The 17500-nt window shown below is 39.1% G+C and overlaps 1 protein-coding gene across 1 annotated transcript in view; it reads right to left on the bottom strand.

Moving 5' to 3' along the window:
• LOC138023388 (macrophage mannose receptor 1-like) overlaps window positions 1-17500 on the bottom strand; it is a 204130-nt gene that overhangs the window by 151236 nt on the left and 35394 nt on the right. The window contains exons 9-12 of the mRNA XM_068870416.1: window positions 16147-16338; window positions 15118-15153; window positions 4104-4379; window positions 2433-2583 (exon numbers count right to left, since the gene is read on the bottom strand). Of these exons, the coding sequence (XP_068726517.1) occupies window positions 2433-2583; window positions 4104-4379; window positions 15118-15153; window positions 16147-16338 (655 nt within the window). The remainder of the gene's footprint in view (window positions 1-2432; window positions 2584-4103; window positions 4380-15117; window positions 15154-16146; window positions 16339-17500) is intronic.

The raw sequence follows: 17500 nt of genomic DNA on the forward strand, positions 1-17500 counted from the left end.
CCATGGGTTAAATGGTAAAATGCAAGATTATGAATAGTTTTATTGCCAACGAGTCAGGCCTTCTGAAGACAGAAGGCCTGGCGAGGCGGCAGCTTATAGAGCCGCGAGAAGATTTTTAGGCGGACGAAATCTCAGAAGCGCTTCAAATTTAATTGTAATGTAGACCAAAAGCTGTAATGTAGACCAAAGCGATGAAATGTTGACCGTAGCGATAACCAATGAGAGTGCCGCACGAGTACGCCGCGTGATGTTTCCAGCCGCCAGATCACGCAAGCTTGGCTCGTTGGCACTTTAGCGACAGCTATAACTAGTTTTAATTATGTACATGGAAATGTTCATGCATTTACTAGTGATATACCTGTAGTAAGATTGTAAGGTTATAAGGAGATTTGATCCAACCTTGTACGTAGAAATTTCCATGGATTTACAATTGGCATTGTAAAATGGCAAGAATATAAATAGTGTTGATTCAGCCTTTTACATGTTTCTGTGGATTAACCAGTGACTTGATAAAATTACAAAAATAATAAATAGTTTTGATCCAGACTTGTACAGGGAAATTTCCATGGATTTGCGATTGGTGTGCTAAAATTACAAGAATATAAATGGTTTTGTTCCAGCCTTATACATGGAAATTTCCATGCAAATTGCCATGTTCCATTTACAATAATGGCATGGTGAAATTACAAGAATATAAGTGGTTTTGTTCCACTCTTCTAAATGGAAATTTCCATAGATTTGCAATTGGCATGGTGAGATTACAAGAATATAAATGATTTTGTTCCAGCCCCATACATGGAAATTTCCATGGACTTACTAGTGATACACCTGTAGTAAGATTGTAAGATTATAAGTAGGTTTAATCCAACTTTGTTCATGGACATTTCCATGGATTTACAATTAGTATGGTAAAATTACAAGAATATAAGCAGTTTTGTTCCAGCCTTGAACAGTTAATCAATCCATGGATTGATTAACCAGTGACTAGGTAAAATCACAGACATAATAAGTAGTTTTGATCCAGCCTCATGCATGGAAGTTTCCATCGATTTAAAATTGGCATGGTGAAATTACAAGAATATAAATGATTTTATTCCAGCCCTTTACATGGAAATTTCCATGGATTTACAAATTGTCATGGTGAAGTTACAAAAATATAAATGGTTTTGGTCCAGCCTTATACATGGAAATTTCCGTGGATTTACCAGTGACTTGGTAAAATTAGAGAAATAATAAGAACTTTTGATCCACCCTTGTACATAGAAATTTCCATGGATTTCCAATTGCCACGGAAAAAATTACAAGATTATAAATAGTTTTGATCTAATTGGTTACATGGAAATTCCCATGGATTTACAAATTGGCATGGTGAAATTACAAAAATATAAATGGTTTTGGTCCAGCCTTATACATGGAAATTTCCATGGATTTACCAGTAACATGTAAAATTATAAGGCTATAAATAGTTTTGATTCACGAATGTGTATATAGTTCTCGGAAGATTTGTTGTAAAGCTCCTTTTTTTTTTTGAGTGAGTTATTCAAATATGAAGTGGTCAGCATAAAATAAGTTACATTATTTCTGTCTTAAGTGAGAATTTTTTTGGTCAATATTACAAAGTTATTGCAAAAACTTGCCAAATAATTTAGATGTGGCAAAGAATCAATTGTTAAATTACTTTTTCTGCCAAATTTTTTGTACTTCAGAAAATCTCAAGTTAAAAAATGACGTATTATTCTCTCTTTTTTTCATTACTTTCTTCCATACCCCTTCTAAAACTCCAGGCTCTTTTTCCTTTTATTACACCCCCCCCCCCACCCCCCCCTACCAAAAAGGACCCTTTTTAGACAGTTCATAATAACCTAGGTTAAAAAAAAAAAAACCTAGGTTAAATTATACATAACCTAAAACCTGTAACATAATCTGTAACATATGCAAAAGTAAACTTGCCAGTATTAAAACAGTAAAGTAAAGCAACCATATTGAACGTCGATAACTTGTAACAGTAATTCAACTGACAAACCTGAGGTAAACGGGACGGGGTATTGCTCCTTTCAACATCATCTTATTATTATTATTATTATTATTATTATTATTATTATCATTGTTCTTCTTCTTCTTCTTATTATTATTATTTAACGCTTACACTTTAGTGGAATAACAAACTTAACAGAACTATCAAATTCCTGATGAAAGGTATTACTTCTTCGCCATAAAAATAAAAAAAAAGAAAAAAAAAAAGAAAAAAACTAACATAATAACAATGCCTTTTATGCATGGCTGTACATGCAGTCAAATATTCGCATACAGAAGGAAATATGGCAGGGAGCACTAAATTGAAGTTTATTGCAAAGCTTGCACCAGGTTTTAAGGTGATGTTGAAACAGTCCTGAATCAAGGTAATACTTTATTCGAATACTGTCAATTTATACCTGCTGTGAAAACTTGCAACATCACCGCCAAGGTTTTGGCAAGCTCGTCTTGAATCCTGCCAATTTTTGCGATCAAAGAACAAGCCAAAACAGCGAGTATCATCGAGCGTCCTTTGCCAGCCGGTAGGACAAGAAGCTGAATCCACTTTTCCTGGCAAGACGAAGTTGAGCTTTAAAACGACGTTTTCCAGAAACATTTTCATTATCATCATAAATATCTCGACAGAACGAAACCTGGAGGTAACACTGACTTGCAACGCACCAGTTGCCTTAAACTTGCCCAAAGACTAGATTAGTTCCACGACTGAGGCATCGGTATATTTCCCACTTTAAAGTTTGAATATACAAACAGCTTGAATTTCTGCTTTTAAAGCTGTTCGTTAGTAGCCCTTCACAAGCTTCGTTTCATCATACTCCTTTTCATTAACAAAACTGGCGGCATTTTGCCGGACTTTTCTCCTTTTCCGGGTCACAGAATATTAATTGAATATGTAATTGAATAAAAAAGACGTTGAGATACTTTCAAGTTAAAGATTAAGCAAAACGTCCGCACCATTGCAATAACAAAACAAACTGAAAAACTCAGCCTACATCAAATTACACTTCACGTTGATAAAGCGGCGACCATTGAATATCTTAAGGTGGCTGAACACAGTTCTTTCCCGCAGTCAACGGTTTCAATATGGCCAAGGCGGATTTTGAAAAACAAAACACACTAATGTGGTGAATGTTCTTTTTCTCCTTCTCGCGATGATCTAGGAAATACGGTGTAAATTCGCTTCCATCACGTTTAACGTCATGGTGCTTTACAAGCAGTGGTGTAGTAGGTTTCATAACCCGCTATTGTTTGGTATAATAAGCAGCTTCTATTGTCTTTAATTCTAAGTCAGTGTTTCATTTGTTTAGTCTTTTACTTTTGGGAAGGGTAGCGAGCCAATCACATTATACGTTACGATAGCTGCTGCATTACCCTTTAAAAAGTGATAACCCAGCAAAATGTTGCGCGTACACATTCCCTCAAAAATTTGAGACTAACAGCTGTTTTACCAAATTTCTCGCAATCTGCAGAAATTTGGAATTAAAATAGTTCCGATTACTGATGAGTCGTCTATGGAAAAAAATAATAATAATAAAAATCAAAAATTTAACAAACAAAAATTTGGGAAATTAAAAAAAAAACCTCTATCAGTGAATTACGAAAAATCCAATTGTTGAAATTCTATGATAACAGCCTGCAGAGCACATAAAATGACGAAAATATAAACCCTTGTGGTAGTACGTATCAGTGTCCAGGCAAAAACTGAATAAATATGGCAGAAAGGGAAGTGATGGGTGCATCAAAACTGTGTTCAGTCACCTAAATCCAAATTCGATCACAGTATTTCAGTTAGTCAATCGCACTAAGGCGTTGAATGAAATTAAAGAAATTGTATGCAGCTAATAGCATGTGATCAGGAATTCAGTTTCAGGTTTGATGAAAAATAAAAAAAAACAAAACAAAACAAAACAAAACAAAAACAAGAAAGGGGCTGACTTGGTTCCTTGGACCCTGTGACCACATTGAACTTGTTATAAGGGTGGGTTTTCTTTAGTCTTTTGTCCAAGCTGATTGTTTTCCTAGCTATGTATAAAAAAGGAAAGAATTAATCTCGCTGATTAAACGTTGCTTACCGTCCTCGCAGACATAGCTGATGTTAAGATACTTGCGCACTCCAAAACAAGGGTCGGGACCCAATGATACCGAAGCTTCAAGTAAACAGCCATTCTTGCCTTCGCATCTTGCCTTTATCTTTGAGGTTACATCAAGTCGACAATCGGTTACGGCGTTATATCGACATATTTTAGCGGTGGTGCGTCCCCAGAAAGCAGAGAGGACTCTAAGAGTCGTAGATGAAGGGCAGCTGAGCACGTTATGAGTGTATTCGCAAATATTAAGTTCCTGTGGAGCTAGAATAATAAAGCCCTCTGTCATAAGTATAGGAAATAATATAAACGCTTGAGTATTTCGTGATTTATGGGCACGAATGATGTTTTGAAAGTTCTCAAAATTGCACGACCCGTAAACAAAGGAAATTTGTGATCTTTCAAAACATCACGAGTGACCATAGATCACGAAATGCACGAGCAAGTTCATACGATTTTTTTAAATTTATTATAGACCACTTTGATAAATGGCGACCACTTTTACATTCTTTTGTCGTTAGTATGTTAATTACACCTACTGCCCACATTTTGAAACAAAAATTCTTTTAAAATTTGCTGGTCGTACCGAGGCTAGAAAGGCTTATTAGCATGGAAACAAAAGAATGTACTATTTGGCCGCCATTAAGAACGAGGTCTAAACTCAACAAAATCAGCTCATCGCTTTGCTTCCATAGCAACGAACGCATTGCACTCTAAAGATGGTTTTCACGTGACGTCACAGCAGCCATTTTGGTGTACTAAAACAATGGACATCCTCTCCCTTGGGGACTAAACTCTATTTTTATTCAAATTCTGCACAAATATTTTGTATTGTTTTGGACACCAAAATGGCCGTCAAGTCACGTGAGTGAAAACCATCTATAACCTCTTTTGCACTCTATAACCTATTTATGCATTCGTCATTGACCAATCAGAAACGAGATATTTTGTTGTTTATATAATAGTGGAACTCCCCGCGCCCCTGTGCACGCGGAGCACCATTGTTAAGAAAATATGGTAACCCTGGTTACCCATCGATGTGAGAAATCTTGGTTTTATAGCCATGACGTCATCGAGCGTACGTACGTGCGTCCACCACTCCATATATGCCAATGTGACCAGTATCATGCTGGTTTAAAGCATATATCTTTGATTTTATACATCCATGTTTTGATCAATTGACACCTGTCAAAACAAGGCATGCGCTGACCAGAATTATGTGACCAGATGACGAGCTCAAGCTTATAGCTCACCGAGGTCAACGTTTTTTTTTTTAAGTTGACTGCTGACCAGGTACTGGTTTTCGAAATTGGGTTGCAAGCTCAACCCAGGTTAATTCACCTAAACATAAGCAAGGCTTTATTTTTCGTGCGCTTTCTGTGCCTCGACGCGGCTACACGGCCATACTACATTAACTATAGTTCTTACACGGTCACCGCTTTTCGTGTTCAGGTGAAAAAATATTTTCTTTCTGCATTTTTCGCTAGTGTCAATCCAGTATGACATACGACATCTGTGGCCCACAGTAGTGGCTACGCAGTTGTTTAAGTCAAGCACCAGAGGGATATAAACTTAAAGGCTCTGATAAGGTTACCTGATGCCTGGAGGACCTATGACTAGAACAAAAACGAAAGGAAAGCGAAAGAGAGCGACATAGCCCATACTTAGTGGAAGAAGCTACTCCACAAATTCTTTCCTTAGGCACTAAACCGTTTGTTATTTTTACGGATGCATTATTTAAAGTGGATGCGTATTTTCAAAAGGTGGTTTAATCGGTTCTTCCTTTGTTCTGGAATGAAATTCGAATTCTTATTGTCAAGTGGAATTAAATAAAAATTATCTGTACTCTTTTGGACATAAAGAAAAAGTTTATTTGTTTGTTTGTTTTGCTCTAAAATGCGATCGAACAAGTGCTTTTTAATCCGTTTTCCCAACTGGTTTTGGATGTGCCTCGAAAGTGGCAAGAAAATTCTGTTATAAACACGTAATCGCAATGTGTTCTCGTAAAATTAGGGGGGAATTTCACTCGCTCGTGTTTTCAGAAGTTTGTTTCAAGTTCCTAAAAGTTATTTAAGTGTTGGAGCGGATCTTCTCTGAAGTTTGTCCATTCTTGGTTTCATTGCCGTATTTTGCCGATTCTTGTTCCAAGCCAACCTGGTGTGTTTTAATGAAATACATCAAAATGTGCATGATATCGTTTTCAGAGATAAAGTGGAATAAAGAACATCAGTAAAACTCTTCTTTGACCTTGAACTGACAAAGTGTTTTTTTTTTTTTATGGTTCAGAACTCAGAAATGCCTTGGCACCACGGACATCATAAATGCAGTCCTAAGTAATTAGTAGGACATAATGACCTATGTTTTGAGTGGAAATTGAGTAAAGCGCAAACAACAAGCACAACGATTGTTCAAGCTAGAAGATGACACCATGCTCCACATTGAAAAGTATATTTTGACGCATTAATCGACATTAACGAATGTAAGGACTGCGCTTATTGGCTAGAAAACAGCGAGCCTCCTTTCCGATTAAAAAGATGCGAACTACAGAACGATTTCATTGTTAGGTAACCCCGAAGAAAGATCCTCAAATATGTGGCTAAAATAAATTTGTGACTTAGGTATTGGTTGATAATAAGGTGGAGCTGACAGTATATGAAGAAATGAACATTGAGATCTAGAGGAAGGTTGTCACTTTTGGTCGCACGATCGCGGCAGCAGCCGTTTGACAGGTTTTCTGACTGCTTTTGATTAAATTTGAAGGGTCCTGGGTCTACGTTATCACGACCAAGCAGGTACCAGCCGGCTGTGAATTATTGTTGAGAGCAAATCGGGGATACAGATCAACCTAAAAGAGCTGAAAAAAAGGATGTAGAGCAATCCCACCATTTCCTCAAAGAGTTGTCCAACAGCTGAATTTTTACCCATATTCACTCCAACAATGAATACCTTCATTGCCGCACGGCAACATTATTGCGTACCTACAAGACTTACAAGTGGTACATTATCACTGAAAGCTCGTGCATGTAAAGGCAAACCAGGCTATGGGGCCTGACCGCATTGCTCCGAGAATAATTCAAAAAATTGGCTATGAACTGGCCGAGCCTATAACAAAAAAATAAAATAAAATAACACATAGCTTTCTAGCGGTGATGTCCCCATTCTGTGGAAATGCTTTAACATCACACCTATTCCGAAGGTGAAACAGCCACAATGTGAGAGCGACACCCGACCTATCTCGTTAGCCCGTATTCTGTCTAAGGTCTAAGATTTTGTGGTCTCTTGGAGGCGCACGGCTGCTACCTTCGCACCAAAGACAGGCAACCCCTCATAAGTTGCAAAATTCTGCATTTTAACTGTAAAATCGGTAAATTGTTTTGACGGGCGCGGATCCTATAAATTACTACTTTCGTATTCCTTTTTGTCCCACCTTACCGCTGTTTCGCTGTGACCAGTGTTCCTCTGCTCCTTTGTACCCACTGTCCCTATGTACCCGCTGTTCCTCTGTACCCACTGCTCCGCTGTACCCACTGTTCCTCTGTAACTCTGTACCCACTGTTCCACTGTTCCTCCTTACCCACTGTTCCTATGTACCTCTGTACCCACTTTTCCTCTGTACCCACTGTTCCACTGTTCCTCTGTACCCACTGATCCTCTGTTCCCACTGATCCGCTGTACCCACTGTTCCTCTGTACCTCTGTGACCGCTGTTCCTCTGTACCTCTGTACCCACTGTTCCTTTATACCTCTGTACCCTCTGTTCCTCTGTCTGTAGCCTCTGTTCACTATTTCGGAGCCCGGTATATGAGAGACTACCCCAAGGCCACTGGGTCGGATCTACATTTAACAAGAACGTCAAAAAGATGTGGCGTGAGATTTGGGCGGACGTATAAACAATCATTCAGCGAGTAAGGATTTCCAGGCGATTTAGCGGAGGCGTCGTAAACTATTCGCACCTTCGTTTTTTCTCGGTCTCGGCGGAGAACAGCATGATGAGGAAAAAAATGAACGTTCTCGCGGAATTTATCGGCAGCTCCGACTTGACTAACTTCCTTAATGATACCCATATGCAATTGCTCTTGGATAATTTGGTCGTATTCTTCTAGTACTTGCGGGTCCAGGCTCTTTTCAACTTGTAAATAGTGCACGGGTTATAGGTCAATCGATACTCGCTCGAGGATTTGTTCAAAATCTTCTTTCCACGGCAGCCCTACAACATAGCGCGTTCCATTAAAACTTACAGCCTTGATGAATGAAGTTTCATTCGATTCTTCTTGTGCCAGTTTTTGAAACCCGATCAACTCGGTGTCCCAAAATCTCTTGAGAGTGTTCAATAACTTGTCGTTTTCGCGATCTTCGTTTAAGAATGGCTAGCCAGAGACGATCACGTTTGAAATAACTCTTGATTCGTGCCAAGGATCATGAAGGTTGAAGGGCTCACAAAGAAGCCAGCCAAACTTGCTGTTTATGGCGGTGGGACCAAATTCTTCTCTATGCATAGCGTCTCCGGTAACGATTTCCCAGTAACGATCTAAGCCAATTAGACCGTCAATAGGATCTTGATTTTCCGATCGGTCGACGAGTTTGTCTTGTAAATGAGGATACTTGTTAACATCTACGGGCTTGGGCAACGGTGAACAGATCGATGACTGGAAAGTTGAGTGCGGAAATTTCGATGACCTCAATCTAGGTACTGGTCGTCGTCCAGGTACTGGTCGTCGCATAGTGCCTTACATTCCTGTGCTGATGGGCTGTCACCTTCAAACTTCTATCTTCGGTCGCTCTCCTATTTTCGCCAACTTCTCGGGCTTCGACTTCCTCCTTGGTTACATCAAGTAATTCATCGATTTTCCAAACTGCACTCGTTTTTGTTTCTCTCGCGATTCGTACACGGATTTCGTTTGGAAGTTTAGCCATGATGACAAGTATTAACAGCCCGCCGTATTGATAAAAGGCAACGCCTAAAGAAGATAATTCACGCACATGTACACTAAATTTATCGTAAACGGACCGCGAAGATGCTGAACGCTCACCTCCAGAACAGTTTGGTACCTTTAAAATTTCATCCATGTGTGCGGAGATAATCTGTTGGGGCTTCCCCAAGCTATCTTGTAAGATTTCTACATCTTGCTGAAGCGTAATTAGCCTCGATCAGAGAAAACCTTTTTTATTGTTCGAGAAGCTGGTCCTTCGAGAAGGAAATTTAAATAACTGAATTTATCAACCGCTGTAATTGCTTCTTTTTCGTGAACGGCAAACTTGAATGAATCCCAGAACGAGGTCCAGTTTTTTCCTAAACCTCGGCAGGACTAATTTTGGCAGTTTTGCTTTTCCTTGTATCGCGCTAGATTGCATAGATTGATAAATACCTGGACGGAATCACCAGAATTTGCTTGAACATCTTGAACAGTTAATTCATCGTTACCTCTATCTAGTGCCTCTTGAAAACATTTCTGACAATCCACAACCTTCTCTAAAACCTTTTCTGATTCCTCGATTTCGTGTTGAATAGCGTCTAATTCACAAAACGACAGAACGTTCTGATCACGTTCCTCCCCAGTTTTCAATTTTTTCTCAAGCAAGCGATCTAGTATGTTGAGTTCCCTCACATAGTCATCATTTAACACACCTCCACCTCCAAGAATTTCGTTTACGTTGGCGATCTTCTTCGTTATAACACCACGGTTAGCAGCTCGTATTGCCTTCAGTCGTTCAAGATGGTCCTTGATCCCTCCTTGTCTGTCATTATGTTTCTTGTTTCTTCGTCAATCCACCATTGCGTCCGTCTTGGCCCCAAATTGGGTGCCATTTCATTTATTTTCTCGACTATAAAATGATACGTATACTTACAGCCCTTTTTATTGACTCTCGGTTCGAATAACAACAACAAAACTAGAACTATCGCAAATATTGTATTCGAACAAAATGTAATCGAACCAAACACGCTATCGAACTAACATGCAAGAAAGAACTCCGAACAAAGTCTAATTTAAAAAAAAAACATCCACGCAGTTGTATCTTATTACGACATAAAAACAGGTGCGTCCGATTAGACTTAATTTTTACTGCTTATCATGAGAGGTCATGCGTGAAAATCAATAAAGTTAAACGGTTTTCACACGTTACACAGAAACCAATTAGCACCATTCGTATCCGTCACTGGCAAAGTTTAAAAAATTCCTATGAAGCAGATCGAAACTCAGAAACATTTGTCCCCACCGAGAGTCAAAATACAGCTGTTTGGATAGGTTTCGGATGCAGTTTCATCTCATATTGACGGAAAGAACCTCGAATATATAGATAAGTATTTAAAAAAAATCTTTTCCAGACGCCCCATGGACGCTGTTGGAGCTTTAGCAAAAAAGAACGACCTGAAATAGTTTCACTCAAGCCTAAAGTTTTAAGGCATCTTTGCATTCACGTGTTCTCTTTATGGGTTATAGAGTGCAAAATCAATTTCACATTCTCGTACAGTGATCCATTCCTTTGTAGTTTCGGTTACTTTGTTTGAAGGAGTGAAAGCAAAAATTTGATGAAAGTTCAACGGAAGGACGAAAGGGAAGATTTATACCAGCTAGACAACTCCACAGTAAAGCTGAAAAGACGTAAATATCGTAGCTCCAGAGTGAATGATAAATAGCCGAAAGGCACGGCGGTAAGATTTTTTAACCAAATTAATTACACTAACCTATTATGAAAAGTTAGCCTGTGTACAGCCGCCCGCTCTCGGAAAAAAAAAATCGGAGAGGAGCGTCTGTGATTTACCGTTGATGAGCGTGTTCCATACCACGTAATTTTTTCCTGGAATGTGTGGAAAATGATTTGATTTGTTATTACCCATCGACCATTACATCATTGAAACAACGAGTTTTGATTGGCTTTTATTTTTATTTCTCCACATCAACACCGTGAGAACCACCGTGAGAGATTTTACGATGAGTTCGTGTGTACTTTGAGCACGGTACAAAATACGAATAAAAATCTTTTTGATTGTCAAAGAGGTTTTTCTTTTAGAGTACGAGCGGAATTGTTATCTATGGAGTGTAAAGTGGAAATCGATTCGACGTACATATGTAGGAATTGTTGTCAGCGCAAAAGAAACGAAAGCGCTCTTCACGAGGTGAATATAGCACTATTCAAAAGATTGTCCACTCGAAAACGTCTCCCGCTATTCCTTACCAGTCAATGTAATCCCAAAGCCTTGCTCGGACCAGCCTAGCCATTTTCAAGCACAATCTACAAAGCGTAATGCCCTGGAAGATTTGAGATGTGAACACATCGAGGAAAATAACAGCTCATCGGCAACGATCTGTGCTGCTCTGGAGATCAGAGCCGTACCCAGTTGGAATGCTTGCAAATACATCCTTTCCTTTAAAGAGTGCTTCTATGCTATAAAGCCAAGGTATCTTAAAACTATCGGAGACGCTCTTCAATGCACGTTTGAAATCTACCTCATTGACCACCATTTTGAGAATTTAGCTCTAACGAAATATGAGCCACGTAAATTTTGGTCAGCGTAGATCACTTAGTAATGTATACAAAATTATTCCGGAACACGATTACTAACGGTAAATCACAGACGCTCCTCTCCGATTTTTTTTTTTTTTTTTTTTGGGCAGCGGGCGGCTGTACACAGGCTATGAAAAGTCGAAGAACGGGGAGTAAGAGTGGCTTAGTGGTTATCTATCGAGCCTCCCACCACTGCTAGCCGGGGTTTAACTCTGGCCCCGGCTTGCATGTGGCTGAGTTCAGTTGATCTCAACCTGACTCGAGGGTTTTCTCCGGGTACTCCGGTTTTCCTCCCTCATCAAAATCGACTCACAGCTAATTAACATCTAGCTGTGGTGCTGTGCTCCGACACCAAACGGACTGTATAGCGGCAGCCAGAGGCGCCTTTGTATGCTTTCAGCCCGATATCGTGAGCTGCGCCCTTTACAATTCAGTCCTAAATACATACATACATACTTTATTTAAGGTATCATAATAAAAAAAACACAAAAAATACCCTAAAAAGGAAGTTTAAGAATAATGTGAATAAACTTCCAAAAATAAAAGTTAAAAATATATGTTTATGAATAAAATATAAGATGGGTAAAACCTAAGAAATACGCATGTATGATTTAACAGCTATTTTAAAACGTCTCAAATTTCCTATCTCAACAACATTGGCAGGCAGGTTATTCCATTCGCAAATAATTTTAACAAAGAAAGAATATTTATAACAATTACAGTTCGCCGATTTAACTTGCAGTTTGTAATTGTGATTGGACCTGGTTCGTTTTGAAGCAAACTAAAAAAAAATTACGAAAACATAGCATTCAATCAAACAAAAATATAGCCTTCTATCAGTCAACTGCGACCAACGCAACATTTCACAGCGATCTTCATATGACATCTCTCCCCTTCGCTGACCTAAGGCCAATCGAGAAGCTCTTCTCTGAACTTTCTCAAAGAGAAAAATATTCTTAACGAGGTAAGGGCACCATACAGGGGAAGCGTACTCAAGGATTGGTCTCACAAGAGCCTTGTACAATGAGGAAAAGAGTTCTTTGTTTACAGAACCGATTGTTCGCTTGATTAGACCAAGAACTTTATTGGCCTTATTGACTACCTCAGCAACGTGAGGTCATGTGAAATTGTGATGCCGAGGTCTTTTACAGTACTCACTGAGATTAAACGTTCTCCACACGGGACGAGGGAGTAATGTGGAACAGATTTATCGCTATTATGTGTCACTCGCATAATTTCACATTTGTTCGCATTGATGTTTAACTACCAGGCCTCAGACCAACTCTTAAGGTGGAATAAGTCGGGCTGAAGGATGGCAGTGTCTCTAACTATGTCGGGGATCTCACTGTAAACCTTGGTATCATCCTCATACAGTTTAACCGTTGCTAAAATTCCTGATGAAATGTCATTTACATATAAAATAAATAAAACGGGTCCAAGGATTGTTCCCTGGGGTACTCCTGACTAAACTGGAGTCCAGGACAAGCAAGTATCACCTATGACGACGCGTTGCATCCGGCCAGTTAAAAAAATTTCGAAACCTCTGGAGAGCACTGCCGTCGATACCATGACGCTCGATCGTAAAAAGAAGACGTTCGTGCGGTGCACTCAGGTGCACTGTCAAACGCCTTGGAAAAATCCAAAAAGACGCTGCCAGTTGGCTTTCTGTTGTTACGTGATTTCGCCCAATCGTCGTAACAAGAAAGAAGCTCCAAAAGCGTTGATCGGCCCTCCATAGAAGCGAACTGGTTTGGGTTAAAGATATTTATGTTTTGCCAAAAATCCATCACTCGAGACTTAACGATTTTCTCCGCGATCTTGCACGCTACTGATGTTAATGAGATCTGGCGATAGTTATTCCTGTCAGTCTTATTACCTTTTTTGAACAAAGTTGTGATGTTAGCAAGTTTCCAGAGATGTGGCAGTTTGCCTGTTGAAAAAGATTTGTTAAAGAAAAAACATAGAGGCGATGACAAAACACTCGCACATTCCTTCAAAATGCGAGGTGGCAGGCAGTCAGGTCCAGGCGACTTGTAGATATTTAAGTTTTTTAACAGCTTTTCTACTTCCTTTGTGTTACAGAGAATGTTTGAAATTTTACTGTTGGTGACATATTCAAATTCGGGAAAATTATCGCAACCCTCTGATGTAAACACAAATGAGAAAAGTCATTCATACTTTCAACAATGTTAAGATCATTTGAAAGAGTAACGCCGTCCACATTAAGTGAAACGAGATTATTTGACCCTTTACGCATAGATTTCACAAAGCTCCAAAACGGAGTGGGATGGTTGTTAGTAGCAAGCTCATTAGCCAGGTCATTGATGTAGTTCTGCTTGGCTGCATTACACGCTTTCTTAACAGAGTTATTTAAAGTGCGATATCATCCACAAGAGATCAGAGATTACTTGCTTTGACTTGCTAAAAAGAGATTTTTTCTTCCTGCAGAGCTTAAGGAGCTCTTTTGAAAGCCAGGCGGGGATTAAATTTATTGTTGTGTCGCCGCTTCGGAATACACTGGTCCACTCAAAAAATAAATCTAACCACGCCTGCCAATTATCATCCAAGTTGTCGTCGAAATAGGCACAATGCCACGGTGTGCGTGAGAATAGCGATTTTAAATATTCCCAATCTGCCTTTCTATATGCATAAACAAGTTTCTTTGATTTACGTGGGCGAGGAAGGGATCCGCACAAATAAAAGGGTCTGAAAAAAGTCTATATATGACATTTACACGCCGAAGTCTATTTTTAAATGCCTCACACACACGCTGAAAGTCCGTTTAACTGAAATCTCAAATTTCACAGGGGTTTAAATACACTTTCAGAGATTGGAAGTGTGTAGTGGTTGCTTAAACAAAGCGAAAGTGTGACTCGTCTCAGCAGGCGTGCATTGTGAAGGAAAGATTGCACGACGAGCCACTAGAATGTCAGCGGAGGAGGCTTTGATTCGGGGAGTGTGGTTGCAGTAAGTTTCGTAAAATGCGCGATATTAGTTCACAGAACTATTTCACTCTACTTTAGCTGGGATTGAAGCCTTTGAGGATGCTATAATGCAACCATCCCGACCGTGCATGGGAAAGTTTCACAGGTGTTTAATCATACAACAGAGAAGACGCTTTCAATACCAATCAAAGTCATTATACCCAACGACCAAATTCAATGCAGATGCCACTCAAAAAAAAAACAAAAAAACAAAGGAGAGGTGGAAGGGCAAACCACGCGTGATGCTTCATCGTCACAGATTTTGCAGATCCATTTTTCTCGTGTTCTAGTACTACCAATGTAATGAATTACAAGACGAAGATGTTCCTCGAACTTCATGATTCCGCATTCCTAGAATTCGCAATATATCAAACGGTACACGCGGTATAGACGGTATACGCGGAATAAGAATAAACTACGAACGTATAATAGTAAGAATAATCATAGAAATATATATGAATAAAGATAACGATAACAAGTAACGACCCAGACACTAGAAGTGAAATTCCTTACCTTTGTTTCCAGGAACTTTGTTCGGCGCAATATATTCTACGGGGAAAAAATGTGTACCAAAGTGATTTTTCCCTGAATTTTTTATCGTTGTTAAAACTTCAGGCGCTCTTTCAACTAATGCAAAAGAAATCACCTTTGTGCGAGTCCTTAATGCCAAAACAGCAGCTACTCAAAGCTAGTAATCTTCATTTGACCTACTCACTGGTCATGGTGGCCCTCGTGAATGTACAGATACATTCAGCTGCATGTACCATCAAAATTGAGTCGGTATTCAATGTTTCGTTAGTTTTGACATTGAAATAAGTTAGGTGAGTCAGAATTTAATCAAGAGTCACGGCCACTTAAATTGGAGAGTTTCACTTATTGCAACTCATTGCAAATTTATTGCAAATTTCTCAAAATAACCAGTATCTACTTGTTACAACTAGGTAAATTTATGTACTCTTTTAGTACTGGTAATCTCCCTCCTAAATTTGACTCTTTTTTCTCTGTTAACAATAGTATTCATAGTTACAACACAAGACACGCTTCCTTTTTTCGGCTACCTCTTTGCAAGACTAACATAAGGCAGTTTTCTATCTCTTTTCAAGGCCCTAAAATTTTCAATTCCCTTAGTTATGAAATTAAAAATACCCCAACTCTACTGTCCTTTAAACACAAGCGTAAACAGTTCTTAATCAACAGCTATTAATTCCTTCCTTACTCTTCGTTCCTACTCCTGTGTTACACCTAACTGAACGCTTTGCTCCGCTATATTTGTGTTATTTAATTATTTCTGTTTTGTGAGGAAACCTAACCTCGTATAAGCCTCCTGGATTCTTTTAGGTTTCCTCGCCATATTTCTTATCTTAACTTTAATTATTAAATGTAATTTATTGTAAAATGGCAAATGTAATAAATAAATAAATAAAATAAATAAATAAAATAAATATTACGAAGGAAAAGGCAAGACAACTTTTAATTAATGCGCGACATTATTTATTTGGAAAACCTGCCCATTCTATTTCCACGGATAATGAAAGTGCATACCTTTGGGCTTCTTGCAGATATAACCCAGACTACTGTCGCATGTCAGGTCGTTCCATCGGTAATCTTGTCTCACGTGAACGCAATCTTCTCTGCTAAACCAATCGTCTGGTTGTTTAGCGCCCCAGTTAGTGTACTCAACATTCGAGCTATCGGACCACTTAAATTCACTCTCAACTCCCTTATCGTTCAACCCTACAAGAAAATAAATCAAAAATAACCGAAGAATAAAAGAGACGGAATGTTGCTGTCTTTAATGAACACATATGGCTTCATGATAAAGTGAACATGTGCTTCCTAGTGCCCAATAAAGGAATCACAAGATACTGCTGTATATAGATGCATTTTCTGACCATGATTAAGTCCGGAGTGCCATGGAACCTGGCTTCCGTTTTTCGAAAGTTCTGAAAAAAATTCGAGCTTTTACGAAACTGCCATTCGCTTATTTTTGCTGGTAGGCTGTGCCCAGCTGCTCGAAAGCCGGTTAACTTAATGCAGGGTTAGTTTGAACTTTGCTTTCCTTTTTTTCTACTTTTTGGTGGAAGTTTCTTTTGCTTATTTTTGTTTTTCAAGAGTCACTTCCTGTAATGTCAATTTTTGCCTAATATCAGCGTTGAACAACTCTTGGGGGTAGAGAAATAAACTCCTTGGTTAATTTGAATCTGAGATTAGCGTGAAATAGCTTTAAAAAACCCAGCAGAATTACTCACAAGATGACAAAATCAAGAAGATTGTGGAGTTTGATGTCTGAAAATCTCTCTGCCTTTAATGTAAGATAGAGAGGAAATTGTGACTCCCGAAAGAGACCCGAAAACTTTCGGGACTTCCGTAAAACGTCCCTCAGGCCTGTTAATGAAATGGTCTTCCTTGACCTTCGAAAAGCATTTGAATCTTTGATAACGAGGTATTCATTGTCAAACTAAATAAAAACTTACTGACATAAACAGCAACGAGTCACAGTGCAATAATCCAACAGATTAAACGCACATAATGATCTTTGGAAATTAATCTCGCCCTGAGCGGGATGTGAACCCACGTCCCCCTCTTCGCTAGCCGGGTGTGATAACCACTACACCGATGAGTATACGTTTTGAAAAAAGATTCGCTCTGGGCGGGATTTGAGCCCATGTCCCGTCGTTACTAGTCGGGTGTGATAACTACTACAACACCAGGACAACCCTGCTGGCAATACAGCAATCAAACAGGTGCTTTACATGATTACGGTGTGGGCCTCCCAGGAAGTTTTTTTTCAAGAGCGACAAGTAAGGTTCAAGTTAATGATACACGACCGTAGTCAATTTAGCGGATGACAAGAAAGAATCGACAAGGGATACAGGCTAATTTTATTTGTAAACGA

This window comes from Montipora capricornis, chromosome 1 (genome assembly GCF_036669925.1).
Source record: "Montipora capricornis isolate CH-2021 chromosome 1, ASM3666992v2, whole genome shotgun sequence".
Classification (NCBI taxonomy): domain Eukaryota; kingdom Metazoa; phylum Cnidaria; class Anthozoa; order Scleractinia; family Acroporidae; genus Montipora; species Montipora capricornis.